The following is a 24,138-nucleotide window of genomic DNA, read 5'->3' as shown; positions in this document are numbered from 1 at the left end:
TCATGATAAACCTGTATACCAAATTTCATTTCAATATGTTCATCCTCTGTGAAGAAAACGAGCGGAAACTGAAAATAACTGGATTTTTCTACGTCCAAGGGCCATAATTCTGTCGAAGATGGCTTGATCGTACCCAATATCAAACTTAACCTAGATATTATCATGATTAACCTGTATACCAAACTTCATTTCAATATGTTCATCCTCTGCGAAGAAAATGAGCTGAAACTGCAATTAACTGGAATTTTTCTATGTCAAAGGGCCATAACTCTGTCCAAAAAACGCTAGATTGTACCCAATATCGAACTTGACCTAGATATTATCATGATAAACCTGTATAACAAATTTCATTTCAATATGTTCATCCTCTGTGAAGAAAATGAAAGGAAACTGTTGGTGGACCGACTGACAGCAGCAAAGCAATATGCCCTCCCTTTTTCGAAGGGGGGCATAAAAATGTGTTACATAGCTAGGGATTTAGCGAGGCTGAGGACAGATCGAGTATGCACGCTTTCACGCAGCGTTTCATTTGTATTGTGACATCATCTTTTTGCTTGGTTGACACCATGGCGTGATAGTTTCAACTGCAGATATTCAGTGAAATTTTTTGAAAATAGCTTGTTTGATGCGTAAAATTTATATTATATTGTGGAATAAACATAAATGTCTCGAAGTATAAGCTAAATTTGGGCTCGATTTGAAAACGTGAAGAGGGTTCAGTAAGCTCTGTCACATTTTCTTAACCCGCCTAAATATAGCTTAATTATATATGATGTTATATATTTATTTATTACTTAAAATATGTCTGAATGTTTTAATAATACACCATTTCCGCCTTTGTCAAATAAAAAATTATAGCCATTATCTGACAAATCTGGGAAATTGGGCATACAAAAAACAACTTTGATAAGACCCCTGGAACAAAACAGGAGGTAAAAGATTTTTTTTATTTGACCATTTGATGCCTATGGAAGCGTATTAGTGCCACATATACACTTAAAAAAAATTTACAGATCTGTAAAATTCACAGATTAATCTGTAAATTTTACACTCTAATCTGTAAAATTCACACTTTAAAGTGTTACAAAATATACACTTTAATCTGCAAATTTTACACTTAAAAAAGTTAAATTTACACACTTTCCTGTAAAATTGGCTCATATATACACATACATTGGAGAGTATTTATCATTTCCGATGGTTTGATCGAAGCATAAAATATGGACTGAAATATTTTAATTAGTAAATATTTCAAACTTTGTCTTAAATACAGTGACATCATTACACAGTGATATTTAAACAAACCGTGGAATTTTCAAATAGATATAAGTGGTTTTATGCCTCGGCTTTTTTCCACACTTTTTTATGATGATTTTACAATAAAAATAACAAATAGTGTTGAAATACTGATCATTCAAAGAATATACATTATGTGACATTCTGTCTAAACCTCGATTTAGCATAAGTACGTTCAGTACTTTGAGTTGTGTACGTACTACAAAAACTTGATTAAATAAAATTGTACTGTATACAAATGAATAAAATTGATGCTTTAAACTAGTAAAAGTCTTGTATACATTTAGCAGGCTTGAAGACTGTGTATTTGCATAAAAGTGAACAAAATTTTTTACAGATTAAAGTGTAAATTTTACAGATTAAAGTGTGAATTTTACAGATTAAAGTGTGAATTTTACACTTTAAAGTGTGAATTTTACACTTTAAAGTGTGAATTTTGCACTTAATGGTGTAAATCTTACAGATTAAATGTGAATTTTACAGATTATAGTGTAAAATTTACAGATTAAAGTGTAAATTTTACAGATTAAAGTGTAAAATTTACACTTTAAAGTGTAGAAAATAAAAAAATGTGAAGTGTATATGTGGCACTAATACGCTTCCGTAGATGCCTTTTAGCAATAACTTTAATATGTAGAACAGAAAAATAAATCCCTAGGGCAGAAGTTTTATAAAAAAAATGTAAAAAAAAAAATGTGCAAAATTTATACATTTCAAGCAAAATCCCATAGGGTCCTATGTTAAAAATCAACAAACTTTGAGATGACCCCTTAAACAAACGGTGTGGTGAATGTCTTATTTTTTTTATCTTAAAATAAATAATAATTATATCAGTAGAAATTAATGTAAAAAATTTCATTCAAAAATCTGGGGCAGAACAAATTAGACCCGGCCTCATTACTGAGATATCCAGAACTTATACTCTGTGTAAATTATTGACCTCTATGAAAAAAATTAGTTTTCAAAATTTTTGTCAGTTTTTTGCAAAATTCGACCCCAGGGCCAGGGTGCCCCCCCCCCCTCCCCCAAATTCTATCTTAATTTATTACTTTGAATAAAACCTGTCAAAATATCTTAGATTTTTTTTAGGGGCCGGCCGGTCCTGAAGGATATCTAGGCCAAAACCATGAAGAATTATACAATTTTACTGAGAAAATGCTGTTTTCACCAACTTTGAAGATTAATAAAAAGGCAAGAGCAGTATGATAGGTTCAAAATGCAAATTCGAAAAGTTTAGAATTTTGTACAATTGGTTTCCTTAATTTTCACAACTTTGAATCTCCTTTGCGTGTTTTGTGCTAAGTTTGGTTGAAATTAGTTAAGTGGTTCGGGAGAAGATGTTAAAAATGTGAAAAGTTTACATACAGACGGACAGATGGACAGACAGACGACAGACAAACTGTGATCAGAAAAGCTCACATGAGCGAAAAACTGCTTTGGTTGTTCTGTTTAAAATAAATTTAAAAAACTTATTTAACTTTTTAAATATTTTAACTTCTTAATTACGACATATGATGCACACTGCACAACTACGGAAGAAGACCAATCGCAATAGTTCATCTGAGGGACTATGTTAAAAGTGTGACTAACTTTTTTTCTCAGAGCTTTGAATGGTCTGATTACATTCTAAACAAATTAATAATAGAGCTTTTCACACATTTAATAACAATACTACTGCAACATTAACATGCATATTTCTTACATGAGTGACACTTGGAGCTGGACATGATGATGTAGCACAGTTCTGCTGAGTGTAGACACACTGACCCTCACACCATTTACAGTTCATGGCCGGTTTTGTGAGTTCTAGATTTCTACAAACACTGCAGTCCTTTTTGGCCTGTTCTATGCAGCTGTACAATGTCACTGTGAAAAACAACACCCATTACATTCATTAGATGCACTCAAATTTAGATCCTAGGCATGAGTATTGTATGTAAGTACAAGCACAGTATATTATAATTTAAGATTTTATTAGTCAATTTAGAATTTAAAGGAACAACTTAATTTGTACTACTAAAATGAATGCATGTTTTAAAATGAAGAATCGGCACTTTTTTACATGTGATTAGCAATGTCATTATTAAAAATAGTATGCATAGAAAACTGTTCCAATTCATGGTGAATTTGTATGTATTCCATGGTGTCAAGTGAATATATTGAGCCATATAATTTAATGGCTTGGAATTCACATATCAAATTTCCGAGGCCAGTGTTTAGAAGACTCATAGAATGTGAACAGTATATTTTTCACTCAATTCCTCTTTTGTTCATTTGATTGTTTAAGAGAGCTCGATGGTCGTGGCCATGTTTTATAATGTGATGATCTCCTTAGAAGAAGAGCTCTATATATACCTAAATTTAAAACTTTTAGTTATCAATGTTAAAAAAAAACAACCAAAAAAAACACATGCTTTATACCATATGTGCTAGTATCTGACTAAGAGTTTATTAAAAAAAAAAACATTCATGTCAGAGTATACATACATGAGTATTTTGAAGCCATTAATAATTGTGAAAATTTTGAATTACAAATGACATCTGATGGAACATTCACATGAATGCTAAACTGTTTATATGAAACAATTCTCCCAAATAAGTTGCATGCTTTTTTTGGTGCATTAGTATGTTTCAGGGTCTGTAGCATCGTTTCAGTAGCATTACGCCAAGTCTTTTTAAAGGGGCATGGTCACGATTTTGGTCAAAAATTATTTTTCCGATTGTATTATTTACAATGCTTCATAAAGGCATTTTTAATAGGCAACCAAAATTTGAGTGCCATTTGTTAAGTTATGAGCGAGTTACAAAGCTTAAAATTCTTTGCTATGTAAACAAAGCGTTTGTTTACATTTTGAACGTTGAAGTAAAAATGTCAGTTTTAAACCAAAAACGAATAGGTTAAACATTAGGAACTGTTTATCCATGCTTAAAATAAATAAAAAGATTGACAAATAAGCTGGAAAAAGATTTTAACTAGTATATTTAATCTATGTAAACAAAAACAAGGCACGAGCCTTGTTTACATGACAAAGAATTGTGAGCCCTGTATCTTGCTTATAACTCTACGAATGACTCTCAAATTTTACTTGATCATTAGAAATGCATTTCTAAAGCATTGTAAATAATCAAAACATAGAAATAGAATTTGACCAAATTCGTGACCATGCCCCTTTAAACTAGATTTTAAAGTGCATAATAATATATATGTGGATGTTGGTCTCTGGTAAGTAATAAATGATATTAACTAAAATGAAAAAGACATAAACAATATCCACACATGCGAAAAAAAAAAATTACCAAGAGTAAACAAGAATAGAATTCCTGGGTCCCCCGCCGGTCAAGCAGTATACTAGTATCGAGTCTATCGACCAAGGCTGATTTAGGAACTTTACCAAGGTATTAGTGGTATAAACATTTGGTATAAATTTAATGAAAATCCGTCAAAATTTGTAGGCATGAGAGCACTTACAAGGTTAATTTTTTGATAAAACGGAGTCATTATTGTGGTCAAAGTCCCATAACTCCAACAAAAAGTATCGACCAAGGCTGATTATCGAACTTGACCAAAGTATTAGTGGTATAATCATTTGGTATAAATTTAATGAAAATCCGTCAAAATTTGTAGGCATGAGAGCGCTTACAAGGTCAATTTTTGGATAAAACGGAGTCATTATTGTGGTCAAAGTCCCATAACTCCAACAAAAAGTATCAACCAATGCTGATTTTCGAACTTGACCAAGGTAATAGTGGTATAAACATTTGGTATAAATTTAATGAAAATCCATCAAAATTTGTAGGCATGAGAGCGCTTACAAGGTCAATTTTTGGATAAAACGGAGTCATTATTGTGGTCAAAGTCTCATAACTCCAACAAAAAAAGTCGACAATGCTGATTTTCGAACTTGTCCAAGGTAATAGTGGTATAAACATTTGGTATAAATTTAATGAAAATCCGTCAAAATTTGTAGGCATGAGAGCCCTTACAAAAAAGTGTGATGGACGGACGGACAGACCCACAGACGGACGCCCGGCATTTCTATGTCCCCGCTCCGCGTTGCAGCGGGGGACAACAAATAAATGTAGTGGAAAATAGTCGTTAATCATATATTTTTTTCAATATCGAAAACAATGTTTATGTACATGCATGCTTATCACAAATCATGCAGTATTGCAATAAAATGCAAATGAAGTTTACTTTTATTGCACGTTAAAAGACATTACCCTAAAACCTTGAAAATAAGTCACAGCTTATATCAAGTTTTGGTAAGAAAAAGGGGGCCTATTTTCAAAACCATCTTTTTTTCAAATCGTGGCTTATTATCCAAACAAAAAACTGGTGAGCAACGACAGCATATATAATCACGGCTTTTTATCAAAACAATGAATTGTAATCAATTGATTGTGAACTAATTGTTTGTTCTAAAAATCTTTTAAAACACAGTGAGCTTTTAGCAATGGAGACTACTAGATGTAATCCTACTCCAAGTAAAAGTTATAACAGAGAAATTAAACTAAGGGTTCTGGAGCATTACATGGAGCTGTCACTTGGCAATGCGAAAAATCATGACTGGCTTATTTTCAAAACAGGCTTATTTTCCAGTAATTTTCAAAGCAAGAAAAAAGTGGCTTATATTCAAAATTTTTAAATCCAGCAAATTTTCAAGGTTTTAGGGTATTTAGTCATAAAGCCACAAGTGGAAAAGCAAAGCTTCTTTTTCCTTGGTGAGGATATCAACATGTCTTGTAGCTAATGAAATCACTGGAAGTAGTTTCTTTATAAATTATCATTCAATTTAAAACACATGCTTGAAAACTTATCATTTATAAGACTTAAAAAAATGTTTGTATGCATGCCCCTGAAACAGGTCATAGGCTAATTTCAGACTACATTGGCTTCCTGAATGACTATCCATCAATTTGAAAACATATTCTAAAAAGCAGTAGATTTTCAAATACAAGTGGTAGGCAGGAGATAGAGTTAAAAAGCAGTAGACTAATTCTGCTTAAAGTGGCAGAATTAATAAGTATGATTCTGAAAAGCAATCTTTTTCACTGTCTAGCTGACTCAACAGTATCTTATCATTACAACAATTCAACTCTTACATGTTAATCCATCATTTTCAATGTTGAACTTCTGCGCTGTCCACACCACTATCATTTTAGCAGCATATAAACCACTGGGTAAATTAATATCTGAAATCTAAATTCACAAAAAGGAACATTTAACACAATTCATTAAAACATAGGATGTACATGTAATATCATACAAATACCTATAAGAGCAATAATAAATAACAAATATACCAAGCATAGGTAACATTGTCACCTGAGAATTGTTGACCTGGATCAATGATGGCTTTTGAAGGTATGAAAAGTTTAGCAGTCATTCATATTCTTTATCAAATAAATACTATAGACATAAAACCATGTGTGCAAGGATTGAATAAGATGATTTCAAAAAATGAGTTAAGAAATTATTGCCAAATATACAGACCCTGAAACGTACTACTACACCACACGCTCGCTGCACGCTCGCCACACGCTCGCTAAACGGTTCACACGAAACGCTGAACGGTTTACACGAAACGCTGCACGCTTTGCCCGAAACGCTAAACGATTTACACGAAACGCTGAACGGTTTACACGAAACGATTCTCGCACGAAACGATTTGCTCGCTTTTCACACGCTTTAGACACGCTTTTAACCTTATCGATTCGAGTGCTCTCGGATTTTTACCCTGAATCTGTTTGTTAGAATTAATTTTAAGAAAACACGAAATAATAAAAATTCTGATATTAGAAACATATATGTACATAAGTATTGAATTGATCAATAAAATTCATTTGGTACTTATATTTAAAGCAAAAAATTATTTATTCACAGAATTTGCCAAAAATACTACTTCTATAAATATATTTATTGCTCAAAAGAAATATCCATGATTCTTATTAGTGCCGTAAATAATAAAATTCCAGAGAAAAAAGTTACCGTAACCCAATATTCAATACCAAAAATAAAATCCGTATGATTACAAACTGAAATCGGTTTTTCAGTTTTCGGCGGGATTTGTTTTTTCTTCTCATATTAATATTTTTATTGGTTTTAGAGAGTACGATGTAAAAATACTAATAGTAAATAAACCTGTAATTATTTACATTGATAATTTTGAAAGTTATGTAAAAAAAAATTAGTCACATAAGTTAGAAAAATGCTATAAAACAACCGATTATTTTTTTTTTTGTCGTATCATTCGCGTAAATAAATGTTCCGTACATAAAATCACAGAAAAAAATCAATTGATTAAACAAAAAAGAAAGTTGTCATTACTATTTCGGATTTCGGAAAAAACAAAAAAAATAAAAATGATTTAAACTTTTGTCTAAATACAGAGGGTTCCACTTAATCTGATCGCGGTTAAAGTGATTATTCGGTTAATGTGATATAAAATCAAAACACCGATCCATTTGCTATATAAGCCTTTGTAATTTCTACTGATAATCTGATTGGGAAAAATGTCATTTTCGGTTAATCTGATACGATTTCTGTCGGCCGATCAAAAAATCAAATAACGTTTTCACACCTTTTCCACCATGTCCACACCTCGTATATACCTCTCACTGTGTAAACAGCTTGGCACGTGCCTAAAACTTGCAAATAACGGTGCTTCAGGGGATTAGTCACAGCTCAACGCACACAGATGGTCAGCTGGTCGATAGATGAAAGATACCGACATCGATAGTTCAGGACGATCACATTCCAGACGACACTTGCCTGGGGGCAATTTTGATTGAAAGAAATTGAGAGTAAAGAGTGTTGCTTGTTTCTGATTATATACATGTATTCACGCATACAAACCATTTGATGAGCAATTATGGCAATTAGTTCGTGTGTATGTGTACGCGCACTTATGGAATTCGGCTTTGAACTGATGTCGCTTAAATTGTAACAATTTAAGTTTATAAACTAAGGTACAATGAGCTTTGAACACTAGTTACAACATGTCATATAAACGATACTTTAGCTTGTGCGTAATTATGCCGTTTCTATAAGTGTGCAAAATTCATGGAAGACGAGTCCAGGGACCAAGAAGAGAGAAGCAAGGACGAGGCAGACGAGACAGAGACTGGGGACATTGACGATGAACTTCCCACAAATGTAATTGGTGTCAACAAGTGCATGGAGTACGTGCGAAGATTCATGGAGGAAAACGGCTGTGACAACTTCAGTCTATTTGAATTAAATACCATGCATATAGATTCCCATAATAATTAATTGCATGTGTACATTTTAGGAAAATTTCAGTGTGTTAATTACTTGTTGTTTTCTGTTATCAGTGTTTAAATAATTAAAATAATAACTTGTAGAAATATTTTTAATCGGGATTCAGAAGAATTTACTTCCCGCACTTCATAGATTTTCTTTCTATGTTTACATTTAATTTTGTTCAAATTAATGTTAAATAATCTATCATTTAAATTGTGTGCATCAACAAATACTGATTTCGACTACCTTGAAGTCATTAAATTTCTATTGGCTATTGACAAAAAAAAGACGCGTGACCATCCAATGAAAATGAATACACAGAGTTTGATTGACAGGTTCAGCCAGGTGCAGGTCTTACCCGATGTCCGAGATTATGTGTGCTGGTTGTACACAGCTGAATAGTCTCAGTAACTAGTCTTCTTTCAATACGCATACCTTTCTTTTGTTTGTTAAAAATTAATTCAATTTTGTAAAAAGATAAGTATATCATTTCTTATAGATTTTTTTCACGAGAATATCTACAAAGGAGTTTTGCCAATCACAAACAGTTTAAAGTAATGTTTTTAAACACGAGCGCTATTTTGAAACAATTAAATTGTCAGAGAGTTCCGAATAAAATCTGATGAACGTTTCACACGGTTCTCGCACGCTTTGCCCGAAACGATTTACACGCTTTGCCCGAAACGCTGCACGCTTTGCCCGAAACGCTAAACGGTTTACACGAAACGCTTCACGATTCACACGAAACGCTAAACGGTTTACACGAAACGCGAAACGGTTTACACGAAACATTTCTCGCACGAAAGTCGCATGCTTTTTTGGTGTAGTAGTACGTTTCAGGGTCTGTATATGAATACATTCTTGAATCTGAAACAGATTTATGATGTCCATATAAAATAACAGAAATAAAAGATTGGTATTAAAAATTATTTTGTACATAATATAGAAATTTATTTCAACCAAATTCCCACAATCTGGGCTCAAAATAACTGACGTCCTGATCGTCTAGTGTGAATAAATTTTAAATAAGGGCAAGACCACTGTAAAAAGCATTTGTTCTTTTTGCCATTGCATGTTGATATTTTTAAAATTAACTTTACTCCATATAAATTGGTACTGCATGTACTCCGGTACAAATACTTTGGGTAGTTTCCGTTCCCTCCCTAATGTTTTGAATTTTCTTATCCATATACAGTAAAACATGTCTAATCCTGTTGAGAATGGTTCTGAAAAATTGGGCCGGATTAGGCAACAACTGATTTGGTGGACATTGTTGCAAATTCATTTTAGTATTTAACACAGTTGGTCTTGATTGTGTTTTTTTGCAAAATTTTCAAATCTTCTGAATGATATACATTAGACCTCCTTGATTGTGATTACTGTGCTGATTTTCATTTTCATTTTTAATTTGAAAAACCATAATTACATTGTGGAATACATGCAATGTAAATACTTTTTCAATCACATCATAACAATTGATAAATTTTCAAACATCCAATTAACCTGAGAATTCCGACACAAGACAAGTGCATGATTCACAAGAAACTGTTAAGCAAACATTGACCACATTAAGATAAGTCAACAGGTGGCTGATTACTTAATGGCGGCAACAGAAGTGAGTTCAACAGAGCGAGTGCTTGCGAGCTCTTGCCAAAATTTGTGTAGGGAGAAAAGGGTACTTTGGCAAGCGCTTGCAAGCATTTGCTCTGTTGAACACACCTCTGTTTTGATGCAGGGAATAATGGATAAATATCAAATGCACAGGAATCTTATAAAGAATGGTGCATTTTAAAGATATATAAATAGTGCCTGTTTGGGAGGGTAACTGTTGAAATTGACACCTCGAGAAAACCTTTGTCAAACGACACGAAGTGGATGTGTCAATTTCAACAGTTACTCTCCTAAACAGGAACTATTTATTTTATTATACTAAATGTCATTTTTAAAGAAAATTTTACTGCTTTTATATAGAAATGAAGTGAATTCCACAGCGAATGGTACGCGCATAATTTACTCGCATGTAACAATTTGTTTTGTTATACTTTCATGTTAAATACTGAAATCTGATTGGTTAAGATGCAGTTCATAATCCGTTCTATTACCCTCAGCGTTAGCAACGGGTAACAATATATAAATAGTGCCTGTTTGGGAGGGTAACAGTTGAAATTGATACCCCGAGAAAACCATTGTCAACCGACGCGAAGCGGAGGTTGAGAATGGTTTTTGAGGGGTGTCAATTTCAACTATTATCCTCCCAAACAGGCACTATTTATTTTATTATACTGAATGTCTTAATTTTTTAGAAAACTTTACTGCTTTTATATAGGAATAACGTGAATTCTACAGCGAACCGTATGCGCATTATTTTCGCGCATGTAACAATTTGTAATGTTACCCGTTGCTAAGTGCGTTGCTAATTCTGAAGGTAATAGAACGGATTATGAACTGCGTCTTAACCAATCAGATTTCAGTATTTAACATGAAACTATAACAATACAAATTGTTACATGCGCGAAAATTACGCGCGTACGGTTTGCTGTAGAATTCACATTATTCCTATATAAAAGCAGTAAAATTTTCTTAAAAATTAAGACATTAAGTATAACAAAATAAATAGTGCCTGTTTGGGAGGATAACAGTTGAAATTGACACCCCGAGAAAACCATTGTTAACCTCCGCTTCGCGTCGGTTGACAATGGTTTTCTCGGGGTGTCAATTTCAACTGTTACCCTCCCAAACAGGCACTATTTATATAGTGTTACCCGTTGCCAAGTGAGTTGCTAACACTGAGGGTAATAGAACAAATAACTAGCTGCGTCTAAACCAATCAGATTTCAGTATTTAACATGAAAGTATAATAAAATAAAATGTTACCATACAACATACATTACAAACGATATCTACAGTCTTACTCCAGGGGTATCTCGAATTATGCCCTGAAAAACAAGCATTCTGAGAGTATTGCATAAACATTTATAATACACGTCCCCTACCAATTTGTATAATTCTCTGAAATTTTCAAAGCATACATCTATTTCAAAACTATTATAAACGAGATGTTATGCTTTAGTCAGAGATAAAGAACAGAGGAAATTCAAACTACATAGTTGATATAGAAATTAAATAAAAAATGGGTAAATAATACTCTTTATTTTATCTTCTGTAATTTCGCCAAGTCCATTAAGTATTTGCTGGTAGAAACTTGTGATAACAATGCATTGTTGTGCAGAATATCATTTCTTACCGTTTTATGTACCCCGAATCAACAGACCAACCCAATAACGAACCCGATTGTAATAATACAAAAAACCCTGTCGAAAAATTTACAACACAATGCTTGACACTATTTTACAGAACTTATTTGTTTGTTAGAAACAATAAAAGGAATGGTACAAGTAATGCACAATATTATTACAGACTACATACTTTCCTCGTTTATTCAATACACAACGAACTCGATAACGAACCCGAACATTAAAAAATTGGAATATAAAAAATAAATTTTCTCAAAAATAAGTCAATCAGACGCTACGAAAGCGTAAACTTGATCTGCAGTTTGACATTTTGAAGCTGTTCAGCAAATTTCATATTATTCCTCAAACGTATAAAGAAAACAAGAGGCCCAGGGGCCACATTGCTCACCTGAGCAACAATTACCTTCATTCTGATCAAATTAGCATTACAGTATTAAAATATCTTGACAACTGAGTACAGTAGATCTTGCTAAAAAAATTGAAAATCTGCCAATTTTTATCCACCTCTTATTTTTTGGTAAATACCAAGCCCCTTTTGTTGTTGTTGTTGTTGTTTGTTGAAGATTTTTCTTTATTCCTATAACCCCCCCCCCCCCACTCCCCCCCAATTCGTGGCCCCACTATTCTCTAGGGAATCATTGGTTTCATCAAACTTAAATCTACCTTTAATCCATTAACCTGTGCTTTCACACTAAGTACTGAGTTTTGGACAGAAAACTTTCCCAGAATATTTTTAAAGATTTTCTCTATATATTCCTATGTAAAAATTCAAACCGCCATCACGGTCCCACCCTACCACTAGGGACTGTGATTTTGCAAACTTGAATTTACACTCCCGAGGATGCCTCTACACAAGTTTAAACTTTTCTGGCCAAATAGTCTTTTTTTGAGAAGAAGATTTTTAAAGATTTTCTCTATATATTCCTAAGTAAAAATTCATCCCCCATTGTGGCCTCACCCTACCCCTGGACTATTATTTAAACAAACTTGAATCTATATGATCTGGGGATGCCTCCAATCAAATTTGGGCTTTCCTGGCCTAATAGTTTTGAGAAGAAGACTTTTAAAGATTTTCTCTATATTTAAAAATGTATCCCCCATTGTGGCCCGCCCTACCCCCAGGGACCATGATTTGAACAAACTTGAATCTACATTATCTGAGGATGGTTACACGCCAATTTGAGCTTTCTTGGCCAAATAGTTTTTAAAAGAAATTTTTTAAAAGATTTTCTCTATACTGTGGTTTCATCAATATTCGTTGAAGACCAATTTTCGTGGATTTCGTTGTTTAGTTGATCCACGAAATCAAATGTTCATTGAAAGGCAATTTTTATTATTATTTTGTATTGATAGGGTCATTGGCCACGAATTTACGTTTCCTTGAAACTGTGATTTTCACTTTATCCACAAAAATTGATACCCTTGAATATTGATGAAACCACAGTATATTCCTATATATAAATTTATCTTACAATTGTGGCCCCACCCTACCCCTGGGGACCATGATTTGAACAAACTTGAATCTACACTATCTGAGGATGCTTCCACTCAAATTTGAGCTTTCCTGGCCTAATAGTTTTTTAGAAGAAGATTTTTAAAGATTTTCTCTATATATTCCTATGTAAAAATTGATCCCCCAATTGTGGCCCCACCCTACCTCCGGGGACTATGATTTGAACAAACGTGAATCTGCACTACCTGAGGATGCTTCCATTTTAATTTGAGCTTTTCTGGCCTAATAGTTTTTGAGAAGAAGATTTTTAAAGATTTCTCTATATATTCCTATGTAAAACACGATCCCCCTATTGTGGCCCCACCCTACCTCCGGGGACTATGATTTGAACAAACGTGAATCTGCACTACCTGAGGATGCTTCCATTTTAATTTGAGCTTTTCTGGCCTAATAGTTTTTGAGAAGAAGATTTTTAAAGATTTTCTCTATATATTCCTATGTAAAACTTGATCCCCCAATTCATACTTGCCAACCTCCAACATGTGAAAATCTGGTCATGACCAGAATTGGAAAGTAAAAATCTGGTCATAGCGCGTAACGACATTCACGACATATTTACCATGCATTTCATAGGTATATACAATAGAAATATTGGTTAAAACTTATGTGTAATACTTTATTGCAAAGAAGCATTTAAACTAACAGTTGCTGATTTTGAATTTTGTAAAGTGATCTGACACAGAAAATGATAGGTTGTGTTCAGCTAAAAAAATGCAAAAAGAGTTTCTGCTAAATTAACCTTGCTTTTGAACTCTGTAAATGATGGCATGAAAGTTGTAAGTGACTTGGAAGACTTTTGTGTATTAAAAAGCATTTTACACATGACTTAGCGTTTCTGAATGTTTAGTCAGATCATTTTGGGCACAAAATCCAATATTCAAATGTGCGTTACATAGAACACAAAAGCCTCGTTTTGTACTCGGTTATTTTGTTTTACCTATGGGAATTCATTTTCCCAGATATGTTGATAGGTACAAAAATATCGTTTTCTTTTTGTTGGTTTTGTTTTGGCCCCGATGAAGACCTTTCCTTATTGGAAGCCATCACACTTAATGATTTAAACCTACGCTTAGTCAAAACAACTCACGATAATAATCACACTTAATGTGTCTGTTATAGCCACCGGCATTGTTTACACGTTACGTAAATCCAAGCTCAGCTTTGGTTCATAACTGGAAGTCAAACGCGCAACGTAATTTACGAACCAAATCCGGAAATCGGGAGGTTTTCGGGTTGTTCGACAAAAATCGGGTGAAAAGCATGACCCGCCGGGTGATAAAAAATAATCGGGTGAAGGGTTGAAATATCGGGTGTGACCCGACCAAATCGGGTCAGTTGTCAAGTATGCCAATTGTGGCCCCACCCTACCCCCGTGGACCATGATTTGAACAAACTTGAATCTACACTTCCTTAGGATGCTTCCATTTTAATTTGAGCTTTTCTGGCCTAATAGTTTTTGAGAAGAAGATTTTTAAAGATTTTCTCTATATATTCCTATGTAAAACTTGATCCCCCAATTGTGGCCCCACCCTACCCCCGGGAACCATGATTTGAAGAAACTTGAATCTACACTACCTGAGATGCTCCATTTTTAATTTGAGCTTTTCTGGCCTGATAGTTTTTGAGAAGAAGATTTTTAAAGATTTTCTCTATATATTCCTATGTAAAACTTGATCCCCCTCTTGTGGCCCCTCCCTACCCCCGGGGACCATGATTTGAACAAACTTGAATCTACACTACCTGATGATGCCTCCACACAAGTTTAAGCTTTTCCGGCTGAATAGTTTTTGAGAAGAAGATTTTTGAAAAATACCAACAAATTTTCAATAATTCTCAATTATCTCCCCTTTAAAAAGGGCGTGGCACTTCATTTGAACAAACTTGAATCCCCTTCACCTAGTGGTGCTTTGTGCCAAATTTGGTTGAAATCTGCCCAGTGGTTCTTGAGAAGAAGATGAAAATGTAAAAAGTGTACAACAACGACGACAACAACGACAACAACAACAACAGACAACGGACAAATTGTGATCAGAAAAGTGTGGAAAACTGAAGTGGGACAGACAGATGGACGGACGGACAGAGAAAGGGACAGATGGACGGACAGACAGACTGACTGACGGATGCAGAGGAAAGCTTTAGTCCCCTCCGGTGAAACAGGTAGGGGACTAAAATTGGAGTATAAAGCACAACCCTTTTGAACTAATTTTGGCTGAAAGAAAATGCATATTTATATATAACATGACTTAATGGTTATGAACTGAAAGGAGTTGCTAGTTTGGAATTATACTCACAGTTGTTTAAATCAATAGCAACAACAAGAAAATTGATCAATAATTGATCAGTAATTATCCTGCATAAGGCTGATTGATAAGTGGCCGGATTACAGGAAATAACTCTCACTTATAATAAGCAGTCAGTTTTTTTCATCGTGGCTGGTTTACAGAATAGACAAGATACAGATTGCACAATATTTTCTCAACATGGAAATATAAGAAAATGTCAAGGAACTGAATAATTTTGCCGGATTGGACAATATGCCGGAATGCGCAACATCTGGATTAAACAAGTTTTACTGTATTGCATTTTCATTCAGTGTTTCTTTTCTTTTCTATTGCTTTTAGTCAGTCTAATATAATAGAGTTGGGTATTGTCAGTGAAAACCATAATGCGATATATTGCAATATTATACTCTGAATATTGCAAAATATTGCATTTACATTAACCTTGATATTTTTACAAATAAACTAAAATATGTGATCAAAATCTAAAGGTTTCAATTACTTTGTGACATTGTAATATTAGGTTCTAATGTGTGTGTTGTATTCATATTTAAAAATGGCACCTCTAATTGGAGCATTCACTCAATTCATGACATGAATCATTGCGTGGCGGATGCATTATTTAGGAATAAACAGTCATGTATGTGCAATTGAGGAGAGTCGGACCAAATTGTTTTGTGGAAAGTCAGGGCATATATTTAGCATATATGCCAATAACTTTGATCAGAGTAAATATGACACAAGTTTTCAGCTCCTTAAAACTGGACTAATTCCATTCTAAGTAATACAAGAAAAATTGCCTAAAATTGAATGTACAAATCAGATGAATTAAATCTCTATCCCACTTAACAAGCTGACTCGACCGAAGTAGACGTTCACACACACACACACACACACACAGCAGCACAAGGGGATAAAAACAATTATTTACAACAATTTACTTATTTATTAATTTTACTCAAAACACTGCAGAAACAAGAGATGTCTGTGAAACACTTATGCCCCCTCCTTGGAAACATCCACAGAGAAAATGAACGTAAACTGAAAATAATTTTCTAAGTCCTAGGGGTAAAAATTGCCGAAAATTGCTCTATCATATCCAAAATCAAACTTGACCTAACCATTATTTAAATAAACCTGTATACGAAATTTCATATCAATATGTGCACCCTCTGTGAAGAAAATGAGCAGAAACTGCAAATAACTGGAATTTTTCTATGTCCAAGAGTCATTAATTACTCAAAAATGGCTCGATCATACCTAATATTGAAGTTGACCTAGATATTATCATGATAAACCTGTATACCAAATTTCATTTCAATACGTTCATCCTCTGCGAAGAAAATGAGCGGAAACTGCAAATAACTGGAATTTTTCTAAGTCCCAGGGCAATAACTCTGTCGAAAATTGCTCGATCATACCCAATATCAAACTTGACCTATATAGATATTATCATGATAAACCTGTATACGAAATTTCATTTCAATATGTTCATCCTCTGCAAAGAATATGAGCGGAAACTGCAAATAACTGGAATTTTTCTACATCCAAGGGCCATAACTCTGTTGATAATTGCATGATCGTACCTAATATCGAACTTGACCTAGATATTGGTTGTATTTGTTTAAGTATCATTCGGAAAGTGTCTCTGCTATTCATAATGATGTGGGGAAAGCTAGTTCGAGTTATAAATACATATAGTCGTTCTGATTGGTTAAGAGAAACACACCCCCAGAGCGCGGTGTATATAAAGTCAGGATTTGCCTTCGTTCCGCAGTTGACGTGGAATCTTCTCTAAGGTTCGAGTCAACTCACTTCCCCGGGCAGATGGGTGGGCCCCTGGCCAGTCTCCGTTTCCCTTCTCGGACATTGTCTCACTAAGCATTTTGTTTATTGTCCCGTAAATTTCTATTGTGTAGCATGCTAGGCGTTTTGTCCATGCTAAGTGGGTTGGCATTAGGTTTGGGTTACTTGGACTTTAAATTAACTTTAAGGCAGGCTTACATTTATGTTGTATCTTTGTCAGGGTAGCGATAACGGGAAGTTTGTATAACTGTATATTTGTATATAACATTTGCTCATTAAAAAATCTATAATACCATAACAAATGTTTTCATTTACATGTAGCTGGAACTTGGAGTAGAGTCAGTGTGATTTTGAAATACTCGTAAATATTTGATAGAGTGATGAGCGTTGATATAAATTTCTAGAACATTTTCATTATTACGGAGTTTTGGATTTAGACTAAGAATACTGACAGATTTGAGACCGACTCTACTTTAGTGACTAGAGACGGAAGAATACCATTGAACTCTTGGTATAAATAATTATAAAAGCTATAATTTTACCACTATACGATTACATTGGTGCTGTGACGTTACAATAACCACTATACGATTACATTGGTGCCGTGACGTTACAATGACCATTATACAATTACAGTTAATTAACACCTGACGCATGTTGTTGGATGTTGACAGAGGGTACCAGCTGCAATAAGTTACCTGAGTGTCTCAGGTGATATAAAATATTACATAATTATAGTCTTTAATGTTTTTTATACATACCTGCTGGATTACAAATTCCAACTGAGTTGCCGATACTCTTTTCCCCTGCACCTCTAATGGACCTCTCGGCAGGTATATACTAGCACTGTATATATTCTGACAAAATAATAAATGAGCATGAATTAAATAAGGAATAAGGAATCATTCTTTGACTAATTTCGTTCAGGCGTGATTAAATCCAATAAAGCTTAAAGGGCTTTATGATAGATTTGATCACGTCCCGACCAGAATTATCATCTCATAATATTCAAAGAATGATTCCTTATTACTTATATTTATATAATTTTAAGCCATTGTATGATTAACTATTTAAATATAAATAAGAAAACCCCGCTGGCGCGCCAATTTGTAGTTATGGGTTTTATAGTACAAAATCGATACGTAGTGTTATCACAGGCAAAGACACTGGAAAATGTAAATATATGATTATATTTACATTGTCTGTCTCTGATAACACTACGTATAATAGGACTAAGAGCATGAGTGTTCTGCATTTCTCGCCCTAAAAATAAAACTTCAATAGACAATTTAAAAATTGAGGTTCCAGATAGTTGAAATCAAATTGATTGACATCGTGTAAAGTGGCGTCATGAAGATTGTCTTACCTGATAAATTAATGTTTTGAAGCAAAAATGGGCGTTTTCTGACAGATTTTTGACCGAAAAACATTAAGCAAATGCTTGCTCAAGTACCATTTTTAACTATAATGTGCATTATTATAGGAACTAACATAGGTAATCACAGATTATAAAGCTCACTGAGATGAGGCATCACCTTTGAGGCATCGCCTTTATAAAACCACCTTTATAATATCATAGGAAAATTACAGTTAATCATTTTGAATATTCATTGTTTTTGTAGTGCAATATTAAGGTATCCCATTCCTCAATGTTCTTCTATCAAGAATTTCTTGAGAAGTATATCATTGAAATCTGTAGACAATTAAACATACTTTTGTGGTAGAGTGTTATTTTTAATTTGTTTTAATATCAAATAAACTACAAATCGTGTTTTTGAATATCCAAAATGTTTTGATTTTCCGTAATTAATAAAACATACAATACTTTTGGTTTTTATTTTACTTATTGATATAAGCCCTAAACGAATCGTCGATGCGGACGACTAGTCAAACTGCTCATTTTTAGCCAAAATTTTAACAAAATCCTACGATACGTCGATTCAATCACTTCAAAATGGCATATAAAACTGCACTAACATTATTAGTGTATGATGCCACGATGTCCCCGATAATGCTACCAAATATTATTAATGATTAACATTTAAACAATTACGTTATACTTATGCATCGTATTTTCAAATACCGGCAACATCTACAAAGTCGTTTGCATTGTAAACAATTCCCGATATCGCATGTTATGCAAAACTAACCTTACTTTGACAGAAATATTTTATTCCCATGTATTAAAATAAATATACACTCTGACCATCGCCAGTGTATTCACCATTACGTAACCAGCCACCTGTTGACTCGGCGGGTGGTCAATGTTTGTTTAACAATTTCCAGTGTCAGAAGCATGCACCTGTCTCGTGTCGGACTTTAAAGAGGGATCTCAAGTGCAGAAAGCTTAGCAATTACTATGATTTGATGAAACTTGTTCACTTTGTATCCAGTAATGCAGTTACACGCTATTGTTTTACATAGACACTGTTAGAAATAGATCGATCATTTGTACGACTTGAAAATGATGCTATATGACATATAAACATGTCCTAAAATTTTTATTTAACAATAATCAAAGACTTGGATAATAATTATCCAATGAACTACAATCACCCTTCTAACGGTACTCTTTATATACACAGGGAGGGAAATTGCCGTTTAGATCTCAGCCTTAGGGCAAGATTATTAGCACAACCGGTGTCAGCCTACTGTATAAACAATAGTATTGATAATTGCCGATTACATATTTTAAGATTGAATTTGACCATAAAATATTTCTTATTTATACTTTCCACTAACAACTCTTTACCAATAAAATAATAAAGCTTTAAAACATTCCCTGGACCTACTGCAATAATTTTTTCCATTCAAGTCTGGTTTCAATTTTACAGCGCAATTTTATCTTCCCACTAGTGATATATAGAACCATGTGACGATGTGTTTATAAAAACGGAACGGTAAAACTTTTAATTGATTAAAGACAATGTACCATTTTTTAATAACTGTTATATTATTTAATTAACTATTATCATGTATTCAAGTGTTAACAGATGAGTGAAAATGATAATTATTAAAGATGAACAATGAATTCAACAACATAATTTTCAATCACACAGCCAACTCAAGATGATTAAAACCAAGATTTTTAATATATTTTTAACAATTTTCTGACTTCAACCCTTAGACAAGTCAATCAAAACGATAAGTCGGGTGCTCTGCTTCAGAAAAAAAAAATATCGACTAATCGTCGGAAAAATACGATAGATCCTTGTTTTTCATTGGTTGAGAGAGTTTCCCGTGAAGTCCTTTGTGCTGGTCAGTAATAGATCAATAGTTTTTCAGCCAGTTGAGATATTTTGACCTCCTGACTATTTTCATTAATTAATCACAACTGTAAGTTGACCTTCGTTTTCTTACTAATTTCTTATTTTCCATTAATTAATCTGTTTCTTACTTTTAATGTAATTTTAATGCAATATACTGAGTTTCATTTAATAATGATCAAATTAAGCTTTGATTGAATCAAAGTACATGCATATGAAGGTTTTTATATCAATCTTGTATGCTTATTAATAGTATTCACCCATTAATCGGGTATTGTACCATTTGGAACCCTGATCCATAATCATATATATATATATATATATATATATATATATATATATATATATATATATATATAAGAGTTGTATAACTCATATGATTATTATCTATAAATGTGTATGTGAACTCATTAATGTTCAAGTTCTAAATATGTGTATATCACTTTGATATAAGGGGAATAACTCTTATAGTTCTTTTGCATTTACTCAGTATCTATTGTAAACTTTTAAAAGAAATTAATTCATGGTAAAGTCTTTGAAGATATAATCGTATTAATATAATATGTTTGTTGTTATAATGTATGCTTAAATTGCTATTGTTAACCTTTTACAGAGTTCATAATGAAATAATTAAAATTATTATAAAGAACCAGAGACGTGGCGTTTTCCTTGCTAAAAAACAAAGAAAATACTACTACACTTTAAAAATACAAAAACAATAGGTGGTCAGTGTTCATTCCTTTAACCCTCTGGCTGCGACATTATTGAACAGAAAACTTTACGTCACTGCGACATTAAAAACAACGTCATAAGTTTTTGACGTTTTTACGAGGGATTTTCTCAAAGTTCAAGGAATATAACAAGTGCGCGTTCTATTTCGAAGTACGAATTACAATGACGTAAATTTTTACTAGTCTTTTCTGCTAATTTTCCCAGATTTCATGACTGTATCCTTGGATTTATTGCTGTTGCCCAGAAGCAGAAGCAACATTTGTTTGATACATAATTATAAAAGATCATAAATGCATGTGAGGCTTAATAATATCAACAGTATTCTCAAATTTAATAAAAGTAGTATTAGGTTACAATTAAAAGAAGATCAGAAAAGGATGACTGCACTGATCGCCGTATTTTTCAGTCCTTTTTCAGTCATCCTTGTTGCGTTAATTCTTTGCTCAATTTTACTTCAAGTCATATTTTAAAAAGTTTGGTAAAATTCAAATAGAAATTTATTGTCCTAATGGTTTTAAACTGCGTTGCAATAAATTAAATTGTTGTTTTTTTTTCTTCTTACTGGTCTGCAAATATCTGGAATTTAGACTTGTCTGCCTTTGATTGAAGAGAAGATTCAAAAATATGCATGGAGGGTGGAACTAATATTGTGATGAGTGGTTTATAATTAGAGTAGCGGTACTAAAATCACAAGTTACATTGACTTAGAAATCACGTGGTGAATAATACATTGTAACTGGTCATAGTATACCGTTTACAACAGAGAATGCGAGCGCAAGAAGATACAGTTTTTCCTCTGTTTAACCATGAGCGCATGTTTGTATATTGATCTCCTGTTAACAAAAGCTTATAAATATAGATACACGTATCATTAAAAGGAGAACAATTGAAAAACATTCGCTGACTTTGTATTAAGTCTGAAAAACGTGAGTGTCCTCATTATCCTATGGAGATTCAAATATAATGACACCTACCTATGAAAACGACTTTGTACTTTATAAATATGAACTTTTTATTAGGGTAATTACATAAAGTTGCAACTAAAACATTGACAATTCCTACCAAATAAAGAAATATGCCCATTTTCAAAATTTTATTTATTCACAATTTTTGAATGTCCTTAAGGCATCCTTTATAAAAAAAAAAGGGCATTTTCATTATCTATATTATTTTTACGAATGGGCACTCAATTGCAAACGAATGTATTATCCATCAGTAGTCACTGTAATCATTACATATAAAGCGGACTGTTTTATATTGTTAGAAAATAATTTTGCTAAGATATTTGGTTATAGTAAAAAAATATTATTTTTCTATTTTAAAAAGTATTTTGTAGCCAATTGAAAATTAAATTATTCCTACCGTTAAAGTAGCATAATCCGACCAAATTATCAAATCTTATTTAGAGTGTATTGTTTGATCTTGGAAATTACAAGAAACGATTGATATGATAAATGCAACATTATAACTGAGCATTTTTAGGATATACATGTATCAAACGTTCCCCAATCCCCAAATATGATGTAGATTTTGATAAATTGTTGTAACTTTATTCAATCGGCAGTTTAAAATAAAAGAGGTATAGCGCACTTAATATACGATTTGGCCTCAAATATAGCCTTTTGCAAACATCAGACATTTTCAATATTATACAATATCTAATTTAAATATATTCAAAGAAACGCAAATTACACAATCACCATGCTCTAAGAGTCTTAATTATCTTACACATCGATCATTAAAATATTCAGGTTTTGTGTGGGATATATAGGAAAGTACTTAGTATGCGATATAAAAATTGGATATTTGAACCACTCTTAACGAAAGACATACGATTAAAATTATGATCTACAGGTATTGTAGTACATAATTTCACGTACATTTATTAGACAAAACCACGGAAGTTGGTATTGCAATAAAATTACACTATGTAAAATAATGATATATGTATACTGACGGATATAACAGAGATCATTTATTAACAAAACACAGAGCCAGATATCTTTTTAAAATTTAATTAAAATATATATGTTTAGTGAATTTAATAATTTAAATTAATTTTTTAACTTTCTACACCGATATATATACGATGACTTCCTTAATCATCAGTTATACTTTCACTATAGTAATCGTTGACTGAAAATCGGCTTATACCCCAGAACGGCTAGTCTAAGGATTTTTCCTTAATTTGGTCCAAAAATGAGCAATTCTGCCTATGCCCCACATTAACAAATATTGTTATACTATAAATTATATATTATTGTCTTAATATATAATATCATTAATTATATGTATTATATGTATAATCATATCATCATATCAAACACAATGAAAAAATGATGTGGTATGCATTTGAATGTTGGGAAATGACCAAATATTGAATTATGAAAGATTAATTGACACAATTAATAAGTAAACATATAAATTATCCATATCATATGTTTTAAACAATTAGTTTAATGAAACTTAACACCATTATTCATCAAATAATCAATTGCAGTTCTTTAGATTTTACCATGTCAGGTGGCCAAAATAAGAAACAAGAGCGCCACAAGCCTTGACTATCACCTGAGTACCACAGTCCTTAAATTGACATGTCGGAGAGTCTCATGTTTGCATTCTGAGAGTCCTTTGCCTGTTACCCCCGCTTTTATTATTTGATGTTTAAAAACTTTTAATCATAAAAATGTGGTGGAGAGGGGAGATTTGAGAGTCAGAAGAAACTTGG

The 24,138-nt window shown here is 32.9% G+C and overlaps 1 protein-coding gene across 7 annotated transcripts in view; it reads right to left on the bottom strand.

Moving 5' to 3' along the window:
- LOC105342164 (plexin-B) overlaps positions 1–24,138 on the bottom strand; it is a 288,820-nt gene that overhangs the window by 152,720 nt on the left and 111,962 nt on the right. For 6 of the 7 annotated variants that reach the window (XM_034449323.2, XM_066082177.1, XM_034449322.2 and 3 more), the window contains 4 exons: positions 18,174–18,269; positions 11,473–11,496; positions 6,400–6,496; positions 2,999–3,162 (listed from right to left, as the gene is read on the bottom strand). In XM_034449323.2, coding sequence (XP_034305214.2) covers positions 2,999–3,162; positions 6,400–6,496; positions 11,473–11,496; positions 18,174–18,269 — 381 coding nt within the window. The remainder of the gene's footprint in view (positions 1–2,998; positions 3,163–6,399; positions 6,497–11,472; positions 11,497–18,173; positions 18,270–24,138) is intronic. The other variant, XM_034449324.2, reaches the window with a different exon arrangement.

The sequence above is a fragment of the Magallana gigas genome, chromosome 4 (genome assembly GCF_963853765.1).
Source record: "Magallana gigas chromosome 4, xbMagGiga1.1, whole genome shotgun sequence".
NCBI classification, from domain to species: Eukaryota; Metazoa; Mollusca; class Bivalvia; order Ostreida; family Ostreidae; genus Magallana; species Magallana gigas.
The sequence above is the reverse complement of the archived record's forward strand: the minus strand, read 5'-3'. Positions and strand labels throughout refer to the sequence as shown.